The sequence below is a fragment of the Cyphomyrmex costatus genome, unplaced genomic scaffold, assembly GCF_001594065.2.
Source record: "Cyphomyrmex costatus isolate MS0001 unplaced genomic scaffold, Ccosl1.0 scaffold344, whole genome shotgun sequence".
NCBI classification, from domain to species: Eukaryota; Metazoa; Arthropoda; class Insecta; order Hymenoptera; family Formicidae; genus Cyphomyrmex; species Cyphomyrmex costatus.
Genome location: NW_017277600.1, coordinates 1,205,982 through 1,226,881, shown reverse-complemented (window position 1 = coordinate 1,226,881; position 20,900 = coordinate 1,205,982). Strand labels below are relative to the sequence as shown.

At 39.7% G+C, this 20,900-nt stretch overlaps 1 protein-coding gene across 3 annotated transcripts in view; it reads right to left on the bottom strand.

Annotated features, from left to right (window-relative positions):
- Positions 1–263: 263 nt before the first annotated feature.
- Positions 264–20,900, bottom strand: part of skd (mediator complex subunit skuld) — a 34,383-nt gene continuing 13,746 nt past the window's right edge. Inside the window, exons 2-17 of one of the 3 annotated variants that reach the window (XM_018542768.1) lie at positions 16,009–16,354; positions 12,036–12,204; positions 11,403–11,548; positions 10,857–11,295; positions 9,379–9,528; positions 7,543–8,113; positions 6,891–7,097; positions 4,975–6,771; positions 4,193–4,535; positions 3,789–4,099; positions 3,490–3,681; positions 3,034–3,345; positions 1,973–2,311; positions 1,599–1,880; positions 1,239–1,510; positions 264–1,150 (exon numbers count right to left, since the gene is read on the bottom strand). In XM_018542768.1, coding sequence (XP_018398270.1) covers positions 1,018–1,150; positions 1,239–1,510; positions 1,599–1,880; positions 1,973–2,311; positions 3,034–3,345; positions 3,490–3,681; positions 3,789–4,099; positions 4,193–4,535; positions 4,975–6,771; positions 6,891–7,097; positions 7,543–8,113; positions 9,379–9,528; positions 10,857–11,295; positions 11,403–11,548; positions 12,036–12,204; positions 16,009–16,354 — 6,009 coding nt within the window. In that variant the 3' untranslated portion in view covers positions 264–1,017. Of the gene's footprint in view, positions 1,151–1,238; positions 1,511–1,598; positions 1,881–1,972; positions 2,312–3,033; positions 3,346–3,489; positions 3,682–3,788; positions 4,100–4,192; positions 4,536–4,974; positions 6,772–6,890; positions 7,098–7,542; positions 8,117–9,378; positions 9,529–10,856; positions 11,296–11,402; positions 11,549–12,035; positions 12,205–16,008; positions 16,355–20,900 lie in introns of those variants that run through there. The other 2 variants (XM_018542766.1, XM_018542767.1) reach the window with 2 other exon arrangements.

Sequence of the window (20,900 nt, the reverse complement as noted above, 5' to 3'; positions counted from 1 at the left end):
AATGTATGTGTATAATATATAGGTCACCTAATTCGAATAAAATTTGTCAAACAGCATCGAAAAATTGCGCTAACGGGTCCAGGAAACATGATAACAGCGACCCAGTGCCGCGCGAGCATAATATAATATTATAATCGTCATACTTATCTCACACCAGGGGCTTATACGAGGCATCGCTTATAAAAAAGAAGTCCACCTCTCTTTTTTTATATCATCTATATAAAATTAAAAAACAACGTAATATCATTTATATTACTTCGTCGTCATTAATAATAAAAGCTTTGTACAAAATTTAATTTACAATTAAAAACTTTTGGTTACGTAATTTTTCTAGAGATTCTGATTTGTAATTCAACTATCTATCGATAGAGAGGCAATCGAAAATCATTTTCTTATTATGCACTCTCTTTTTCAGCTTTTCTTGCTCTCTTTCACTCGCTCGTTCGTTCGTTCGTTCACGCAGTTTCTCTATTTCTTTCGCACTTTTCTCGCTATACTTCTCTTTCATCCTCATTCTTTCCTGCCCTATCTTTCTTCCTTTCTCACAGTATCTTTCATCGTTCGCATCTTCGCTTCTACCATTCGCAAAGTCTCACATTTGCTTTCGCTGGCAATGGTCGTATTGGATGCGCAGTTCATTTTTTTTCCTTACGAAATACGAGATACGATCATAAACACAAAGTACAATCTATTTCGCCTGTTATAATAGAAAAATGGTAAAGAGAGTCGCTGTTCGTTCTCATCGAGTTCTGCATTTTCAGCCGTTGCATTTTCATTGCGCTAACTTGTGTATTAGTTAAGAGTCCGAGTAAAAAAAAGGCTCGGTTCTCTTTACATATGGTCGAGAAGGATCGTACTCTGTACCTAGACAATCTCTTTCTCTCTAAGTACCTAACTAATGTAGTATAGGTAAAGGGCATAGGAAATTAGTTGCTCTCGTAAAGCCCCAAGTGACGGTACAATAAGGAGTGCGTGAGAGAGGTGCATATACTGCACTACAACGGGAGAGGGTGTGGGTCAGACGAGAGCTGCCGTCGCATGGTAGAGATGCATGAGCGCCTGTACATGCACTGGTAAGCAGGACAGTCGGTCCTTGGTGTTTGCATCCAGCGCAAGCCACGACAGTGCGTTGTACCCTTCCAACACGTACCTGTCAATCACGTAAATCGCACGATAATGAATTTCACGCAATAAATGTTTAGGAAGCAAAAATTATAAATATTATCGCAAATACGAACCTCAACACATCAGTGGTATACTGCGAGTCCAATGGATGAGCAGTAGGTGCGTTTTGTTGCTGAAGTAAATCATCGCTGTTCTGTTGTATTGCGGGACTGTGCAGGTGTAACGCGTTCTTCAGGAATACCGGGCAAACGTTTTCGAGATGTGGACAAGCTGCCCAAAACCATGGTGGCATTCGTCCCGTTGGCGCAGTTGATACTAGGTAACCAAGAGCGAGCGGTTGTTGTAAAAGTGTGCCAACTTCTTCTGCTTGCTCAGTCGTCGCTATCTGCGAATAACATAAATTTGCATGTAACTTTACATGGATACAATATAGTCGCAGATTTAATTTAAAAAAAAAAAAAAACTAAACTTACTCTTGGCGTATTGCTGCACGGAAATGGACTGCCAGGCCCATCATGATTTCCCAAGCCTGATCCACCGCCATCTCCTCCATGCGGTGATCCTTCAGGACGGTGTGGACTTCCGCTTGGACTTTGTCCACCGCCTGCGCCTGGCTCAGGCCAAACATTGAAAATGTCATTGAAGTCACCCATTCCTTCCATACCTTCCGGCATGTCATCGTTTAGAGCAGAAAATAATTCGTCGTCTCCCAACTCGGGGACGTTATGTTGCTCTTGAAATGCGGTCTGCGACGACTAAAATATTAAAACAACAAAGATTTAGTCTAATTATATTCGTTAAATAATCATATAATTAAACTCAAGTATATATAATTAAACTTTCTTACCTGAGTGGTAGCGGATGTAGGAAAAACAAGTATATGAGTACATGTGACATCTTGAGGTGTGGATAACTGGCAGTTTACAGATGCCTGACTGAATCTTTCGTCGGGAGTGAATTGATCGGCCATTAATCTCAGAGTAGAATCCGGTTCGAGTGAGACTAAACATGCACTGAGTACGCAAGGTGCCGCCGAGGGATATAAGAGACTACACTGTCCGCATATCTCTTTCAAATGCTTTGAAGCTTTCAAAAGCGCTTTCCTAGAAAGTAACCAGCTCCATCCTTTTAATTCGCCATGTCCAATGCGTCCTACACGACCAACGACCAGTCTCCATGGTTGCACCTGCAACAAAAATAATTTAACGATACACAAAAAAAATAAGAAACAATACTTATAACATGAATAATATTTAATAATAAAGAACAAACGTTTTCAACGAGCATAAAAATTACTAATGAGAATTTAAATTTGTATGAATTTTCATGTCATTTATAATATTAAGTATTCTTCGTCATTAAAAAGTTAATGGGGAAGGATATCAATTTTATACAGTTTGAGTCGTTTTTTAATAAGATAATATTGGAATACATATAAAAAAAATAATACCATGGTTTGAATAAACAAAGTGATACTGATCGATTACCTGATAATTATCTTCCTGTCCTTAGCAATTTGTTCCTTTCTTTAAGTTTCTAATTCTAACTCCCCTCCTTTAATGCTTGCCCTACTTTCTAATATAATCAACTATTCGATACTATTGCTTTACAGTTAATTCCTTGTTAACATGTTAATGTTGCGTATAAGTTTCATTTGCAAGTGATATATATTTCAAGTTTTTATGCTTTATAATAGATATCATAATAATTTAAAACTATTAACGATATCCTGAAGATGAAAGGCCGAAATGTTTTTTAGATGAGAAAAATTAATTTGTTTTCGCAAAAATGTATTGTTTTTGCGATAAAACTTTGTGTGCGTTGGCTTTCATGTTCTCTGTATTAGATATTGTTGATTTATTCTATCAATGTTGAATACAAAAATTTTAATGTAAAATTTTTACTTACACCTTGAGACATTACACCCAGTATAAAATCCATAAGCTTTTGAAGACCAATACGCCTAGCCGAAGCGCGCTTTCTTCTTTTTCTATTTGGTATGTCGATATTAATGGTAGCGGTCTCAAAAATTTCGCCCCTATCGTCCGTTGCTGCCGCCAATAGCCAAGACTGATCCTCACTCAAACAGTAACTCAAATAGAGCACCGCACATTCTTCAGGTCTCGGCATGCCAAATGATTCGGGAGCTTCGCTTTTTGCCCGCAGCGGTGCTAATACGAAGGCCGGTGCGTACAGGCGATAAGGTGCCCTATTTCGTTCCTAATGCAAAGAATATTACTAAATGAGTGAAAATAATTTATATATAGTATGGATTTTAATTCACAGCATAATATCACAGCGCATAAATGGAATCTTCAATCACATATGGTAAGAATTAATTTATAATAGAGAATAGAACCTTACATCTTTACTTTTGAGGAAGATGTCTGCAGCGGCGGCAGTACCGAAACCGGTAAGGCTTTTCACTGTAGAATTATGATTTAATAATCGACGCCCTTGTAAGAAAACATTCAACGCCAAGGCTCTCATCTCATCTTGAATCTTTCGCCTTTCTCGAGCTCGACCCAATTCCATTATGCTTTCTAAAGAGATTATCTAAAAGCAAATTGTTACAATGCCATAAAAACACAATTTAAACTACCGATCAGCTGAGTTTTAAAATTATTAATTCCTCATCAAGATCTTGTCCTAAAATTTATTACCTGAACGTGAATATTTGATCTCATATTTTCAGGCATGCTATTGATCGCAGAAGAATAAGCTCTGAGTAAAGCTAGAATGGCAAGCCGCCGTCGATCAGGATCCTCGGTACCGCCTAACGAAAAAGGTTCAACAAAGTAAACAACGATGGCTGGAGGTTCGATCTCCTCTTCATCCGGACCTGTGGTCGTAGTAATCGGCGTCGTGTTGCTTGTAGGTTGCGTTGTCGGTGTCGTATTACCGGTTGTATTAGTAGTAGTCTGGTTCGTTGCTGTACTCGAGGAGGGAGTCTCGCTCCTCGGATTTTCACCTTCTGTAAAAAATAACGAATCTCGCTAGATTCAATCTCAGGGACGACGTATTGCTAAAACTGTATAATCAAAATGCTATTATCGATAAGACGTACCGACAGACTCAGGTTTGGTTGATAATACATCAGGTGTAGCTGGCATTGTATCGGGAACGGGAATCGTTGTGGACTGTTGTTGCTGCTGTTTATTGGCCGATTGAGAATCACCAGGATCCAACAAACTACGATCTTGTATAATTTGCGTCAGATACGGAGCCAACCGATGATTGCACACTTGAGCATACAATCTCAACAATTCGCCTATATGATTTTCCCCCAAAAACTTGAACCAATCATCCATCGGTTGCTTCGCCAATTTTTGCATGGTCGACTTTCCAACACGCAGAATTCCATCGCGTAGTTGTTTTGAGATTGGTGTGTGTCTTCCTAACCGGCAAATCTGTGACAAGTTAAAAATATCGAAATCTCTAACTTTAATATCTTCTTATTGCAGGTGAAATTAATTAAGCGAATCACGAAAGATGGATATAATAATAATTCAAAAAATAATCAGTTTTAAAACGTAATTTTTCAAATACATTTTAGAAAAGTAGAGAAAAAAATTCTAACTACCTATATATGTAAAATGTGTACAATATTTTGCAATAAAAAAAAAATCCAAAAATTGCTCTTTTTTGTGTTTAATAAATGATATTTATTTATTAACAATGCTATCGTTCTTTAAAAAACCATGATAAAAAGACATCGATGAAACTTCCATTGTGACGATTTTTTTCACATTATATTGAATATAATCGAGACTCGTTGTGATGAGAAAAGAGAAATGTATAAAATTAAAAAATATTAAAATTGTAAGATAAAATAATTTTTGTACTTACCTCATACGTGCAGGAAAGTTCTCGGAAGAACGATTTTACTCTACTGACAATACAATCGCTGTCAGGTGCGACGACCACATAGGCGACGTCTCTAGGCCCGGCAAATGGTTCTAAAGACAGTTTTTCCCAAAAGCAGACCGCGTACGGCGACAATGACAACCAGTCACGATCATATCCGACGACTAGAGCGGGTATTGGTTGTGGCTCACAACGATCGTCAGTGCCACGACCGGCCAAACGATGGAATTGTCGCCACGTGAGCGGTCCGGTGACAGTATACGGCGCTTCCCACATGCGCGTTGTACACTTCTTCTGCACTGCGTCTTGAAGCAGCGGCTGTAGCGATCTCATCATTCGCACGATGTCACCGCTACATTGAGGACCACGTGCCCTGAGGAACACCCATCGATGTACACCGTTTACACGCGTCGCCCTCTCGTTATGTGCGCCATCGAGTTTGCCTTGATCGAGCGCGGCGACGCATACCTCATTGCCATCGTTAAATTCCAGAGTATTAACTGTCGGTGTTAACGTCGGATAACTTTTCACGGTTGCGCATATCCTGGCTGCTCTGTACAAACTGCTGGCAGAACTTTGGACGATCAGACATTGCTCACGTAACAACTCGAGAACATTCGGTGGTATCGTGTCGAGGCCTTCGGGAGTCGTTTTCACTCCAGGACACGCAACCGCGGTAAGCGAACCCTTCTTCTTCTCCGCTGGATCTTCGGCGACGCCTGTAATCTCCATTTCATCTTCATAAAACAGACCCGCTCGATGTGCGAGCCGTCGATTCACTACGGCGCTGAAGCCACAACTACATCTGATTTGATCGTCGTCCTGGAAGAGCGCAGAACCTACCCACGAATTGCTAAGATAAACGCCCGCATCAGCACCTTTGATATTGCCTACGACTTTGGGCCCAGCATTGCACACACACAGACTGCAACTGTCGAAGTTATGATCGCGGAAGATATTGAGTGCGGTGTCACCCAGAAGAATATTCACTACGAGGGAATTTGATTCGGGTGCGCGAGCGGGTCCCGGCGTATCCGCCTCGATGCTATTGAGATTTTTATTGAGATATGAAGAAGTAGTGGATGTGGCTGGGCTGGGTTGGTCATATGGGGGTGGTGGTGGCCTACCAGGCAAAGTGTTTGAACGGTAAGGTGGCGCCGGACTTTGTGGACAAGGCTGCTGCTGCTGTTGTTGTTGTTGTTGCTGTTGTTGTTGTTGTTGCTGCTGCTGCTGTTGTTGCTGTTGTTGTTGTTGCTGCTGCTGTTGCTGTTGTACTGATCCGGGCCTGGTTGGTGGAAGAGATTTGTCTGCCTGATTGGTGGAAGCAGGATTGCACTGCCAGGAAGGTCTGTACACGCAGTGCGATGGCAGTGTGATGGATGGCAGAGATTGGCTAGGCAGATTCGTGAGAGGTGCGTACTTGGAAGAACCGACCATCTTGCTGATGGCCGCCGGCTTGAACACGTATGACCAATCGTCAATTGGCTCTTCTTGTGGAGAACCCATATTAGGATAGATATCGGGCAGGTGTCTGAGCGGTCGCGAAGGCATCAGCAGCTCAGTCTGGTCCATGAGAGGGTCACTTAGTTGGCAAGGTGAGGCAACAGGATTATGTTCTAGAGAAGGAGGAGTTGGAAACATCTTGGATAATTCTTCTGGTCGTAGAACTGTGACTCCTCGGTTGTTATTCTTGTTTGCACCGTCCACCCTTGTCTCCTCGTGCAATCCACCAGATTTATTTGAGCCTGGTGGCGTTTGTATTTGTAGTTGATTCAGATTCTGCGAACATAAAGATATCCTATCTATCCGATTTTCGGGCACGGCGTCTTTAATTTTCTTTATGTTCTTGTGCCATGTACAAAATTATATCAACTATTTTAAAATAAGTTCAAACTTACCGTTTCATCGCTGGAAGTATCAGGATCGGAGTTGTCGAATATTTGATCTAAATCTTTATAGGAAGGTTGAAGACCCTCGCTGGTGAAAAGAGATCCTGGTTTAGTCGGATCGTCCCTTTGTCGTCTGAGACCATCAACATTTGTGCCATTTTCCTCGCCTGTTGCATCAAACTCGTATGGATCTGTTCTTCTTCCGATACATTCACCCTGAATTACAAGACATATTTTATCGTTAATATGTAATAGTGCGAATGAAGAAGCAGCTAGCTAGCATTTACATTAGAAAATAGCTAAGAATATTTTTCCGCAAATAAAGTTATTAGTATCTTAAAAGCATATCCATAATAGTGTAATAAATTTTTTTACATAAATTTTCAATTAAATAGTAAAATATTTTTTATTTAAGATCTAAATAAAATTTTTTTGTGTGTATGTCAATTGTATTTTATTTTGCCCTAAAAATGAGGCAAACCGTAGTAATTTTATAAATTATATAAAATTCTATCGAGTAAAGTTCTAAACGCAAAAAGTACTCTTCCTATAATTTAATAAAATGTAAGTATTTTTGTAGCAAATATAAATTTTAAAGATATGCTTAGGTGATCCAATTTATCTTAATTGTTTTCTTGTCAATGATAAATATCACACTTACAACTGCGATAGGTTCTTGTTTAATTTCCAGCTTAGGAGCTTGAGATTGGAGCGTTTGCGAGTTCATTGGTGGGTACAGAACGTTGCTCCGGTTGATCGGTGGAGCGCTGATGTTCATCGACTTAAAACGCTTCACAGGATGATTCAACCAAGCTTCCTGGAGCGAATAATCGTAGAGCCAAGATAGTGGTTGCTCGTCTTCCAAGAGAGCACCTTCGTACTCTCGGGATATCAAGATTGGTCGTTTCAGTACCGGTCCAGGAACCGATGGACTGTGCACCTGGTTGTTGCACGCGGAAGAAATGGACTTGGGCCCTTGCGACGGGGTTAGGGGTAGGGCAGTGTTCGTGTGACTTGGTGGAGGTTGCGGGCTGAGAGTCGGCATCGTAGGCTCCGCGGGTGGAACCGATGCCGGCTCGGAGTGTGGAGTCAGGAGGGGCGATGGAGCCGGAGAACCTGGCGAGCCGACCGACGGCACCGGTAAACAATCTCCTCCCGTTGGTGGTCCGCGCGAGTAGGAAGGTGGACCGCCTGGTGGTGTACTAGGTGCTTCCGTTCTACTTAGTACCGACCTACTCAATTTTTAAATAGATTGATTACAAATATGTCTAATGATTTTTGTTAGAATAGTAAAGAAAAAAAGTATTTGATATCAGCAAAGAACATGAAAAAGCATTGAATAGTCTGTTTTGATATAGGGAAGACCAATCCAAAACGGCAAACAATTTTCAAAACTAGATTATTGAAATGTTAGACTATAATTTATTTCTAATTTATTTTTTTAGATTATAGTATTCCCTACATCGTGATCATTTCGATATATCGTGATATATTTAAAAATAATTTAGCGTTATATACATTAGAACAACAATACATTTTAGTTAATTTTTCTGAACATATTAATGACGTTATTGAAGTAATAACTTTGTGCAACTAAGACGATGAATTGTTCGAGAAAAAGCGTATGTCTCGCATGTCGAAATATAAAATGTGTATATGAATATGAACAGAAGCTTGTTATATGTAGATGGATGTAAAACGACAACTTAGACGGTAAAATAAATGCTAGAAATATCGAAAAATATTTACGTGCAAAGCATATACCATTTTCTATATTACATATGACACAAGCAAATTAAATAACTAAAGGAGATATATGTTGAAATAGTCATTGGCACTACCAATCATGTGTAAAGCTCAAATCCCATCTGCTACCGAATTTCATGCGTATGAAAATATTTTTAGGTTGACAGATTATATGTGAAAATTTATAAATTATTTTGTTTTTTGCTTTCGTTTTTTATAAGTAGTATATAGAAATAATTTACTAAGGGAACATATTGTTGGTATAAATTTGTTATTCGTTGATATTAAATATACATATTTGTACTCACTACATCGTATTAGTACATGTAAAAAATTGAAACCTTATACCATAGGATTCATGTAACATTGACATTAGGATGTTCTATTTACCCACTGAAAAATTCTAAGTATATTAGATGATATTTGCGCAGTTTTACACGTTTCAAGTGTAAAAATATTAGTCTGCCGTTCGTCTTTCTTCACCCGCGACTCGATCGCATTTAAAAAGATACATGCCTCGCACCTTTGTACAGTTAAAATACAATCTGATTAATACGTTATATTGTGCATCAAGTTATTTAAATATATTACATGATGGAGCTGCCAAAAGCGATGAATCTGCGTGTGAAGAGTTATGGGGGATCATTATATGATCATACGTAAAACTGGCGTTATTGCGGTGATTGATTAAGAGAAATGATGAAGATGCTCTCTTTCTCCCTTTGTATTTGGGGGCCTAGAATTTACCCACCTGGGGGCATTAGCAGGGACAGAGGGACAAGCGTCCCACTGAGTGGTACACCGTCGGTGAAACGGTACGACCCTCCGTCCACCTTTATCTACCCTCTCCCTCTGAACCTGAGAGGAGGCCAGGCTCTTCCAACCCCCGGGGGTCGTATACCTGCAACCGATGCATTTAACATCTCGTTTCCTTGCGAACGCACCTGTCTTTCATTTTACCTTATACAATCCTGAAGCAATAACTCATGTATCAACTTTATGAAATTGCATGTATAAAGACTAGCTTAGAATATGACATATTTGTGACAATTTCTATTCTACTATTCTGATAAATATCTAATTATTTATTTTAAGAAAGTAATTCAAACAAAAAACTAAATATTTTGTTTGCAAATTAACAATTCTTGTGAGAATTTGAGTTATCTGTTTAAATTATTTCACAGTAATCCTACTATTAATATTTCTTCTTACAATAATTTATATTAATAATCCTTTTTATTAATAAATATTATATATATTGTCTTAATCAAGTTTCGGGGTACCTCATTAAAATTATTGATAAGAAATGACACGTTATGATCATTTTGAACTTTGCTTTTTTTTAAATTAATGGCCAAAAAAATAATAACCTTTACATACGCAAGTATTTTTTGGCAGCCTTATGATTCTTCAAATATGAGAGTTCAGCAATCACATATTTAAATGTCAAGGAAGAATTAGCTAAGACTGTATTTACAATATGTTATTTTAAACTAGTCTTCATTGATTTATATAAACGTAAAAAAATTACAGTCAATTTTTTTATTTAAACATAGTATACTTCAGGTCTCTTTAGCTTTTGATTAAATTCATATTATATCTCATTAATACTCGGTTCTAAACATATTTATGCTTTTTATAGAAGCTCAAATGCAACGCACAATAATATTACAATCTTTTCGTTATAGTAACAATTTATGTGTTTTTGAAAAAAATTATAAATGTGTAAGTATAATTTAACTTGCTTGAAATATAACTTTATAAATACATTAACAAGTTTATCATTAAGAATTGCTTTTGAGCTATCGTTTCAAAAACTAAAATTCCATGCACACATTACAACAGCCATCACATACTACTACTTATCTAAAATAATGTAGATATTCTACAATTCTATATTTTGTGCTATTACATGCAATAATGGCAGAAACCAATATGATGGCAAATATTACTATTATTCAACTAACGCAATATATAACAAAAATTAAATGTTTACTATTGTATTTAATATATTATGAGAGATCATATATAATTAATTTTGGTTTGTTAATGGTCATATCAACTAATTAAAACAATTTAATGGTAAATTTATATAAAAAAAGTTATATACAGTAAACAATTAATTTTTTATATATACTTGAAATCTAAGAACAAGAATCTAAAGATAGTGTCTTGCACAATGCAATAAAATCGAAATAAAAAAGAAGCATGAACTTTCGGTGTTCTTACTTCGAACATGAACAGGTACAGGAAGACTTTTGCGTCGGTTCCACGAACGTCCAGGTTCCAGGTTCCGTGGAAGATTCCGTCTTGGAAGCAGACACTGGTGAACTCAAAGTACATTCTGCCCACACGCGTTCCGGCAATTCGGTAGCTGCGCTCAGTTCCTGTTGCGTTAAGAGAGGTCGCTCACAAGTGACGGGACTGCTTGGAGGCGAGAGAGGAGTTTCGGGTGGCGTATCATCCATATCCGTAACCAAGACGTAACAAGAAGGATAACGCATGCGCACGCCACCAACGAGAACCTCCACGAGGGGTGGAAGCCCGGTCTCCGGATTACTGCCGGTACTGATTGGATAGAAATGTTTCCATTCTTCGAGAAGTTGACTGTCCATACGGCTCACCTGACCCGTTAATGTACCTGCTAGTCCATAAGGGGCTAGAATCACTATGGAACACAAATCAAGAAATACATTGACATTAATAATAGATCAATATTTCATCGTATCAATTGTACTTATAGATCTTTTTTTCGATGTAGTAAACGATAGTTACCTTTAACACCGGATTGGGAGGTCTGAGTACGTTGTAGACATGTCTTTGTGAGATGTCGCACCGCAGGATGCTGTCTGACGTCCACACTTGCACATACAGTACTTTCTCCGTGAACGAAAAATGCAAACGAGAACGACAGATGGCTGCTGCAAATATAATTAAAAGATTTAAAGATTTGTCGACCGAATCTACATTGTATAGTATGAAGTACTTTTGCATCGCGCAAAAGTACTTCATACTATTATCGTACTCTTTATCACATTAAATTAGACACACATTTGTGTCTCACATTTGAGACGTATGCATTCTATTCACATATTTGTGAGTTATATAATCTTTACATTCACGTTAAACATTTACAAATGTCAAATTATCCGATATAGTTTCGAGATCATTCCGAGCATACATTTCATAATAAACATTTGTGTACTTATTTTACGAAATATTTAGATATGATATATACGTTCTCTGAATGCGTATTGTACATTTTAAATGTGTGTCTAATTTTTATATGATAAAACATTCATGATATTGAATGTTCTTAAAATAATTTATTCCCAAAATAAAATAAAATATTATTTTTGAAAAAAAAATTTGTGAAATTGCAGAACTCAATTTTAAACAAGCGTTTACCTGCTGCAACGGTGTTTCTCGTAGCCATTGTAAGGTTGCACAAACCACTTTCCTAAGCGAACGAAGTCACGGGATAGCAAACACCGTTCAATCAAGTTATGCAGAGCCTTGAAAAGAAGTGACCGGCATTCGTACGACAATCCGCTTTCCCAAGAACCCTGCTCGCTTTCTGTAAATGATAGTAAATAATAAAATTGTGAACAAAGCCGTCGACGCATCGGTCTAGTTATAACATATTCCTTCTTGTACAATGAACGACGTGGAGGAACTGGAATACTCTAATGCGCGCTACGTATGGACGATCGATTTCTAAAAATACGCGGAAATAATGATTACACGTTGATACTGTTGCTCCAATTAAGCGGAAAGAAGCGATATGTCTTCTTTTGACCCTGGCAATAAATGTGCGTGTAATTTTCGTTCCGTACATCATATTTTAACAGTTGCGCTGTACGAGGAAGCAGGTGAAGTACGCTCTTATTTGCGAAGCGCGCAATCCGGCGGAATTTAACGTGAAAGTAATGCGATTCGCGTGTAAAATCACAGCGACGTCACGTTAAGCGACGGTGAGCGTTTCGCGGAAGGTAGAGGAGAAGTTGGCCGAGAAAACAGAAAAGTTCTAGAATCCCAAGTCGCGCGCGCGCGCGCGCGTTCTCGAACCAGCTTTCCCCTGATTTTGTTCTCACGCGAACGAGTGCGCTTCGAAGTGCGAAGAGGTGCGTAGGATCTGCGAGCTCGCATTGGAACGCGCGCAAACGCGATATTATGTACGTTTCGTTCTGTGATTTTAACTCACGATCGTTGAAAGGTGTATCTCAAGGAAATGCACATTTCCCTCCAACTGCAACTACATACAAATATAAATGAACATCAGGGCATAATTATTTAATGAGAGAAAGAATCGATAAATCTATCTCATATAATTAAATACAGCTTTTATAATAACACGCAGTTGCAATAACGTTGAGAATCACTGGGTGGGAGAACACGTGTTCTGTCGATCGATATGACCGGAACCTGAGGGAGTTGCATCTCTCATGGACCACTAGCCGCGGTGGTCTCGCTGCAGCCTGCGTCTCCCAAAATCCGAACGTTATCGAGAAACTTCCATCGCGATAATCGTACATAAAACCGACGGGAAAATATATTATTCTTAAAAAGTAGAGCGCACTCGGCTTGACTCTGTTGCTGCAATTGTTACTGCCTACCTCAATATTAATCATCGCACGTATTTAACGGGATAAAAGAAAAAAGACAATGACACATTTATCTATTCCATGCTTTTAAACTGATAATCCAAAAATATTCTCTCCTAACAAAGAAAGCAAACGAGATCGATATCCGATAAAAGAGAATTTTCTCAATGTCGGGCACGTCTTATCTCAATTCTCCGAATGATCAACATCTTTTTTAGTCGTTAAACTGTCGTGATTGTCATCGTCGCAACGGTAGGCCGCGTTGGTCGTTTTTACTCTTAACGGTTCACCGTGCGGTCGGTCGGCCGCAGTTTCGCAATTGGTGCACTCTCCGGCAGAGCAACGCGGCGCGGTGCGATGCACAACACAGCAGATCTATACGTTGCGCGTTGCAACGAGTTGCAGACAAGTGCATGGTTCAGCGACCTCGCCGGTCGAGAAACGCCGCCGGCCGGGCCTCGGTCCAGTACGGCTCGAACGCTGGTCCGTTGCACGACAACGACGTTACTGCACACTTCTCAGAGGCGGGATAATCGTCATCGTAGTCATTGGAGCTTAAGTAGCAACCTGAGCGTTAAAAGAAAGAAAGAAAGAAAGAAAACTTAACCCTGGCAACATGGGATCCTTACCATAAAGGCATCATAGACTTTGTGTGATTGTGAATTCTGGTTTAATTAAATCTATAGAAATATAATTCGACTTCTAAATGATGGCAAAAACTTTGATAAGTGTACCAGAATTTTTTCGAATTTTTATGTAATCTGGAACGATAAAAAAAAATTGCTCTATCTCTCAAAGTTTCTATTACAACAAAATTTAAGATCTCATAAAATTAAAATTCCATGTTGCTGGCGAAGGATTAAGAATGAATTAACCAAAGAGAACTCTCTCTGAGCGTACCTTGCGACCTAATCTACCATATAAATAAAACGTATACAAAATAAAATTTATTTCGATGCAAAGTACAAAAAAAGATTCGTACGATTTTATACTTCGAGAACTGTAACTTGATATCTACGATGAGAGAAAACGAAAGCTTCAATTTGTTAAATCGACCGGTCACGGTTGAGCATGTTCCTTGACCTAATCTAATCTCGAGAATTATAACTAGTCGGTTCGCTTACTGCTTTAAAAGCTTTGTCGCGTGTCTCCGGCTTTAGACCACGCAGGTATCCTGAAACAAGATTGGCTCGGCTTGTTTGTCCGAGTTTTTATCAGAATGACGCCGAACTATCGCTTTTACTCACAAAAAAAACTCTATAGAACGAAACATGAAAAATGATCATATAGAGAAATCATAGAAATTCACGATATTGATCGAGGCTAATAGCAATGTGCACGCGTAAAGCAGCATTAACGAGATTTTCGGACGTTAAGCTTTAAGCCTGCAGCACACGATGCGTGTTTTCCTGCAAAATTGCTTGCGTTTTAGCAAATTACTAGAAACTCTGCGTTCTGTGTGGTGAAATTCTATAGCAATTCATTGAAACACAAGTAATCTAGTAAGCAAAAAATGCATCGCATGTCGCAAACTTAAAGCTATAAAAAAAAAATTGATCAATCACAGTTAGTTATTCTCCTCACATTCGCGATGTGATTGATCAATTTACAGCCTTAAAATCTCATTGTAAACGCCGTTTAAAACAGGCAGAATTGTTTGATGGCCCGAAAGGAGGCACACAATTGAGTGATAATTTGATGTGTGATTCACGGGCTAACGCGTTTATACACGTCGCTGCTTATCGCAACGATCTAAAGACTAAAGAGAGTTTCACTTTTAACCGTATTCCTTTTTCCCCTTCTCGTGACTTTAATGTTGCCTCTGGTCGGCGATATCGAACATTGTACATGCACAGTCTATAGATATCTTATGTATAGTACAGAATTTTTGCCCGTCAAGCGCTTCTGCAAATCCGTTAACGCAACGTGGTCCCTTCGTGTCTCTTACGTGTCGAAACTTCCTCTTGGAAAGTACGTAATAAAAGTTAGCTTAGTCACGGTCTCCTTGTTGATGTTAGGTAAAACACCACACAACGGTATATAAACATCACGTAATTGCTACTTCCAGTTCGGCGTACGCAATATACCGTTTTTCGCGCCTACATACTTAAATGTTACGGATCGAGATTATCTCTTTGCCATGGATCGATCAAACGACTCGAATCATCTTGATGTGAACATTTTTGATCCCGTCGATTATTATGCGATTTGCCGCTTTTAGAGATCTTGTAATAAGAGTCTGGACACGAGCCGCAGTTTTATTATATGCAGAATAGTAATTTTAATAAAAAATCTGCGAAAAAGGACATATACTTCCTATTTCTTTCTTTTTCTTATCCCCCCCCCCCCTTCTCTCTCAGGAATTGATAAAATATAATGGATCAATGAAAAGAGACTTTCTCATATCCAAACTCTTCTTAGAGAGTCTTTAACCGCTTTCAAAAAGATATAACTTCTGATTGAGGTAACGTAGACTGCTTTCTTTTTAGGAAACATAGTCAACATAAATGTCGTCTTATTTTTATTATTATTCATTAAATACCAAGAAGGACAGAATGGCGTGTTAACTGTGTCTCCGAAAAGGAAAGTAATTCTATAATAATCATTTTGATATAATTCACGTAACAGTTTCAAAAATAAATTCTTCTTTACGTTCCTCAGCTTGACCTATATAATCTAGGGAGTCTCATATTATCCCGGCCCCGACTTTCGGGATAAGTTCGATTTGGTTCAGCGCGGCGCGTGCGTTTCCGGGCACGCGATAGAGATATACTCACCGCAAGCGATGAGCTCCGGCGATACCAGGCCGGAGAGATCGGGTTCCTCGCCGTACCAGAAGATCCAGAGCTCCTTGGCGGCGGTGAGGGAGAGCGGCGGGGGCGCGGGCGAGGGCGCGATGCCCAGGTCGAAGATGCCAGCCCCGGGCGCCGAAGCGGTAGTGGCGGCCGCCGCCGGGCCGGAGGTGGCCGGCGTGGCGGCCACTCGTCGCCACACGCACAGAATGTCACCAGCTAAACATCGCGAGAAACTCGACAGCACCGGGTCCTCGAGGGGCGTGCCGCCGAAGCCACCGGCCACCTCGCCCCACACGAGTTTCCTCCATTTAATGCCGCAGAGAGATGTCTGTCAAACAATAGCGACGATTAGTGATCAGAGGATAATCGGTGATGGGGGGGGGTGGGATCTCGGGATATCTCGTTAGGGATTTTGCGAGGGTCATGATTCTCATCGGAAATTAGAGCACGCGTTCTGCCCGGGGAGTCCCCCTCGCGAACACACGCGGGATTTGCGTGATAACGCTGTAGTAAAAAAAAATAAATAAAAGCAGAACCGTGACTGGCGAATTCGCAGAGTGACACACATACTTGTTTTTCCAATATCGGAAATAGAGGTTTTCCATTTAGATATTCCTGCTTTACAGTATACAGTCATATATACACGTAATCGTGATAAACAGCTTTGGGATTCCGGCGTTAGTTTATGCTTCTTTGTTAAAAGAAAAAATCTCTAAAAATCTTATCTATAAATTATTCGTTTGATAAATTAAACAAATAGATCATTTGTAAATAAAAATGCCAAGATCACATTTGCTACATTAAAAAATTCTCTCGAGTTTTTTTTTGCTACAGTAATCTTAAACGCATGAATGCAACTGTAAATCTAATAATGAAAAAAAAAAAGCGATATCAAACGGGATTGCTCGGATCTAACGGCTGTTAAAAATCATCAACGTTAGTTGTTCACCGTTAGTTCACCGCTGCTGTTTAATTCGCGATAATGAGGTATCTAGTTTTCTAGATCTCTCGCAGTAGTCGCGGTCAGATTTGTGAATGCAAACATGAAAATGCAAACGTAAAAAAAAATGTACATGCTCTTACCGAACAAAAGATAACATTGGCCGTGAACGAACGGTCGACGGCAATAACGTCTTCGCGAACGGTGACGTTAAATCGCAGGGTAATAAATTATCCTTTGAGCGCGGCGAAACGTGCATTACCCAGTAAAATAGACATATACAGCGAGCGCGGCGCGCGGCTCGCCGAGAAAGCGACATCGGGTCGGTCCTTGACCTTACGGCACAGTGTCTCTATTTGTCACGCGACGTGACAAGCCGCTAATTTATTCAAACGCATATTATCGCGTACAATCGTACCGTGAAACGTTTTCAACAAACAGGCATGCGCAACCGACTCACTAATCACTCGATTGATTAATTGCATTTCGACCATTCCTGCCCGAGATACATTACTTCCGATTCATCGGTTCATTTTGAATCAGGACTAACGCTCGTTCCTCTCTCTTCCACTAACGATAGTTTAACTTTAATCTTGGTTCAATTAATTCCTTATCTTTTTCTAGTTCTAAAAATTAGAAAACGATTAAGCGCAAGTTAAACCGAGATTAAATTTAATCTACACTGATAGAAACGGGTATAAATCTGGATAGGTATATAAGGCTTACTGAGAAAAGTGTTCTGATTGTACCAACAAAAAGTACAAACAAAATAATTCTGATGGTATAAATCAGAAATTCTGGTTATCTCGAATGGAATGTTTAATCATCCAATTAATTTTGGGGGGACTGCATACGCAGTATATAAAATTCACATAATTATAATAAGCACTGCGATCCAGCTTCGACGACCGTTATTGGCTTCTTCTTCTAGTTTATTATTGTTTATCAATTGTACGGTCTTAAAAATATTCTAGTATTTGTTTAATCATCCAATTAATGAAATTGTAAAATTCTTTAATATTACTGTTTCATGTTCTTAGTTCCTCACTGGATTAATAAATGTATAAACCAATCATATTAAAGTGTCACACAATAGTTGCAAGCCACTTTTTTTTTGCCATAACAACCATTTTAACATTCTGCTAAATCATCCAACTTTGATACATCATGATAACAGTAGGGGAAAAACATATGGTATTTCTGTGAAAATTTTTTTATATATTTTGAGAGTATAACAATCGAGATAAAATTAATTACTACTTGATTGCAGAGATAATCCATTTCTTTCCTCGTCATGGACGTTTGATATCTATAAGATTCTATACTTCATCGCGTGTATTTTCCAATATCAAACAGGCTTTTCGGAATTTAGAAATTCCTGCCTGTGTATCGCACGACCGCGTAAAACAACTTTCTCTCCGACCTTGCTTTTGTATCTCAAGCTTCGGCTCCATTCGTATTTCTTTCTAAAAAATATTTATTGAAATTTTAACCTTCCAAAAGTGTTCTTCTCCTTGGCATATTATCGGTGTTCCATTTTTAATATACGTCTTGAAGTATGTTTAAAGCAGATCGAAATGTATGAAGTTATCAATGCTTAATTGAACTATACGTCGTGATTCAATATCAGAGATATTTCTTTTCCTGTTTTCCCATTTTTTCTCTTAACACTAGAAGCCATCGTTGACCATTTTAATTTCTCAGGTTAATATTATATTTCTTGTGTATAAAAGATTCTAAAATTCTTTGACTCTTCGATATTATATATTCTTTCATGGTAATTTTGTCGCTCGGTTCTTTTAGTGAGTAAGAAACGCAAGTACTTTTAGTGTTAATTACTGATAAAAAATATAACAAAGAAGCATAGAATTGTCAAGGAACACCGAGATTTTTTAAGACCAAAAATAACGAGGCATCGACCGCGTCGCGTAAGGTCAACGTCAAAGCCGTCAAGATCTCGCGCGCGGCTCTCGCCCGTATCCACTCTCGTTGCATTGACGGAAAATGTCCTATCTCCGTTAACGAGAGGGAGTCCATTCACCCCGGATTTAGTATCTTCATCGCACCTGATTCCGCGCGCGCTTCCAAGCCACGCCGCGTCGCACCGCCCGCGCCGTCCCCTCGGCGATTAGGAACGGGGTGTCCCGCCGCGCGGTCAACGGCGAGTCATCGACGCGCGCGTCACGGGAGTCGATCGTACCGAACGCGTGCGCGGCGCACTTCACGCCGTCTCGCTCCGAAGTATGCGTGCGTGTGTATATGTTCGCGCGCGCGCACGCTCTCTCTCATGAACTCTGATTGACAACGCAACGAGCGACGCGCGCGTATAAAACAATGCGTGCTTAAGCTCGCTTTAAACGATGATTTGCGTCAGACTTCAAGGAAGATTTCTACTCGCTCTGACCATTTATTTTTCATTTTTATTAAACTATTTCTAATTCTTTTAATCTTCTGAGAAAAATGTTTTATTAATTCTGTTTATTTATTTTTCTCTATAATTCAAAAATTATATTTTTATCATTTTCCTCATGATATATACTCCTAGGTTTTACATTCCTAGTTTTATATGTATTTAATATGAATGTATATTTCTGATTCTTCAAATAATAGCGCGTATATACGATTGACGCCGATTATTGGATGAAAATGATCAAAGATCGTCTCGTTTTGTTGAAATTATTTGCGATACATACAATAGTATGTTAGCAGTATATGCAGCATACGAAAATTGCGAACTGCGTCTTCGCGTCTAACCAGTAGGCATTCCAGAGGATGATGGCAGATACCGTGTGACGCCATTGCCGATGCATTCGGGGGGCTCCGGCAACTTTGAGGGGAGCCGCGAGAACGGCGCACGCGCGCGTACAGCCGTGTAGTGGGCGCGCGCCCATCGTCCAATCGGCGCCGGGCGTCTCCTTACGTCAGAGAACCAGCTGACATAATCAGAACGATTCAAATGTGTATACAACCACCGCGCAGGCAGGTAATAAGATCTTGGCGCCTTCGGGGATCTTGCGATCGCGCGAGTTACGTCAGAGGGATCTGATGGCCGCGCCAAGATTCGGATAAAATAAAATCCCCTTAGCCTATAATATTCCCTTTATACAAGATAAAATAATTTTCTTCACGGAATTTACTTTAAGATATGTAATCTTTTTATTCGTTCTCCGGCGCAATCATTCGATTTTTTTTAAATTAGCTTACAATTAGTAATTGAACAATCGGCAAATAGGTTTATATATTTTTAATTTTGAAAGCCAGTTTTAAAGATGTTACCTTTTTTTTTTTTTTAGAAAGGCACAAGCGTGTACATATCGATTTCTCTCTAAACTGAAGGGATGTGAGCGCTCTCTGCATTGACCCGGTCATGTATTTTCGCCATAGCGGCGGATGGCGAGTTTCGTCGAAACGCGACAACCGATCGATAGAAATTTTCCCCAAAGTTCGGGGGCATCGCCTTCCAGGATATGGTGGCGCCTACTCAGTGACCGGGTCAGGGATTCGTTATTGACGACTAATGCGAGATATCTCTCACCGGCGTCATACCCTTGCATCTCTTGTCTCTCTTGAGATCCAGCGAGTCGTATAACAAACGTCGCCGAATCTAGAACGATTCGAGAATTAGGGTAGAAGTTTTCAAGACTCCGAAATGAGAATCTCGGCGACACGACTATTCGTGCTACACGACTATATATCTCATTTCCCTCGCGGCAAGAGAGAAGCGTCATCTCTTTCTCGAGAGTGCGTGGTACGCGGCGGTCGAGTCTCGTGGAGGCGTAACGATCGGTCGATAACGCTTCGCGCTTTCCGCGGAGAGGACGAGCGGTACATCGCACACTGTCGGAAGGTAGGGACGCCGCGCGCGTAGTGGCGCCTATCACACGCCGGTGCAGTACCATTGTGTAGCCTCTCTCTCTCTCTCTCTCTCTCTCTC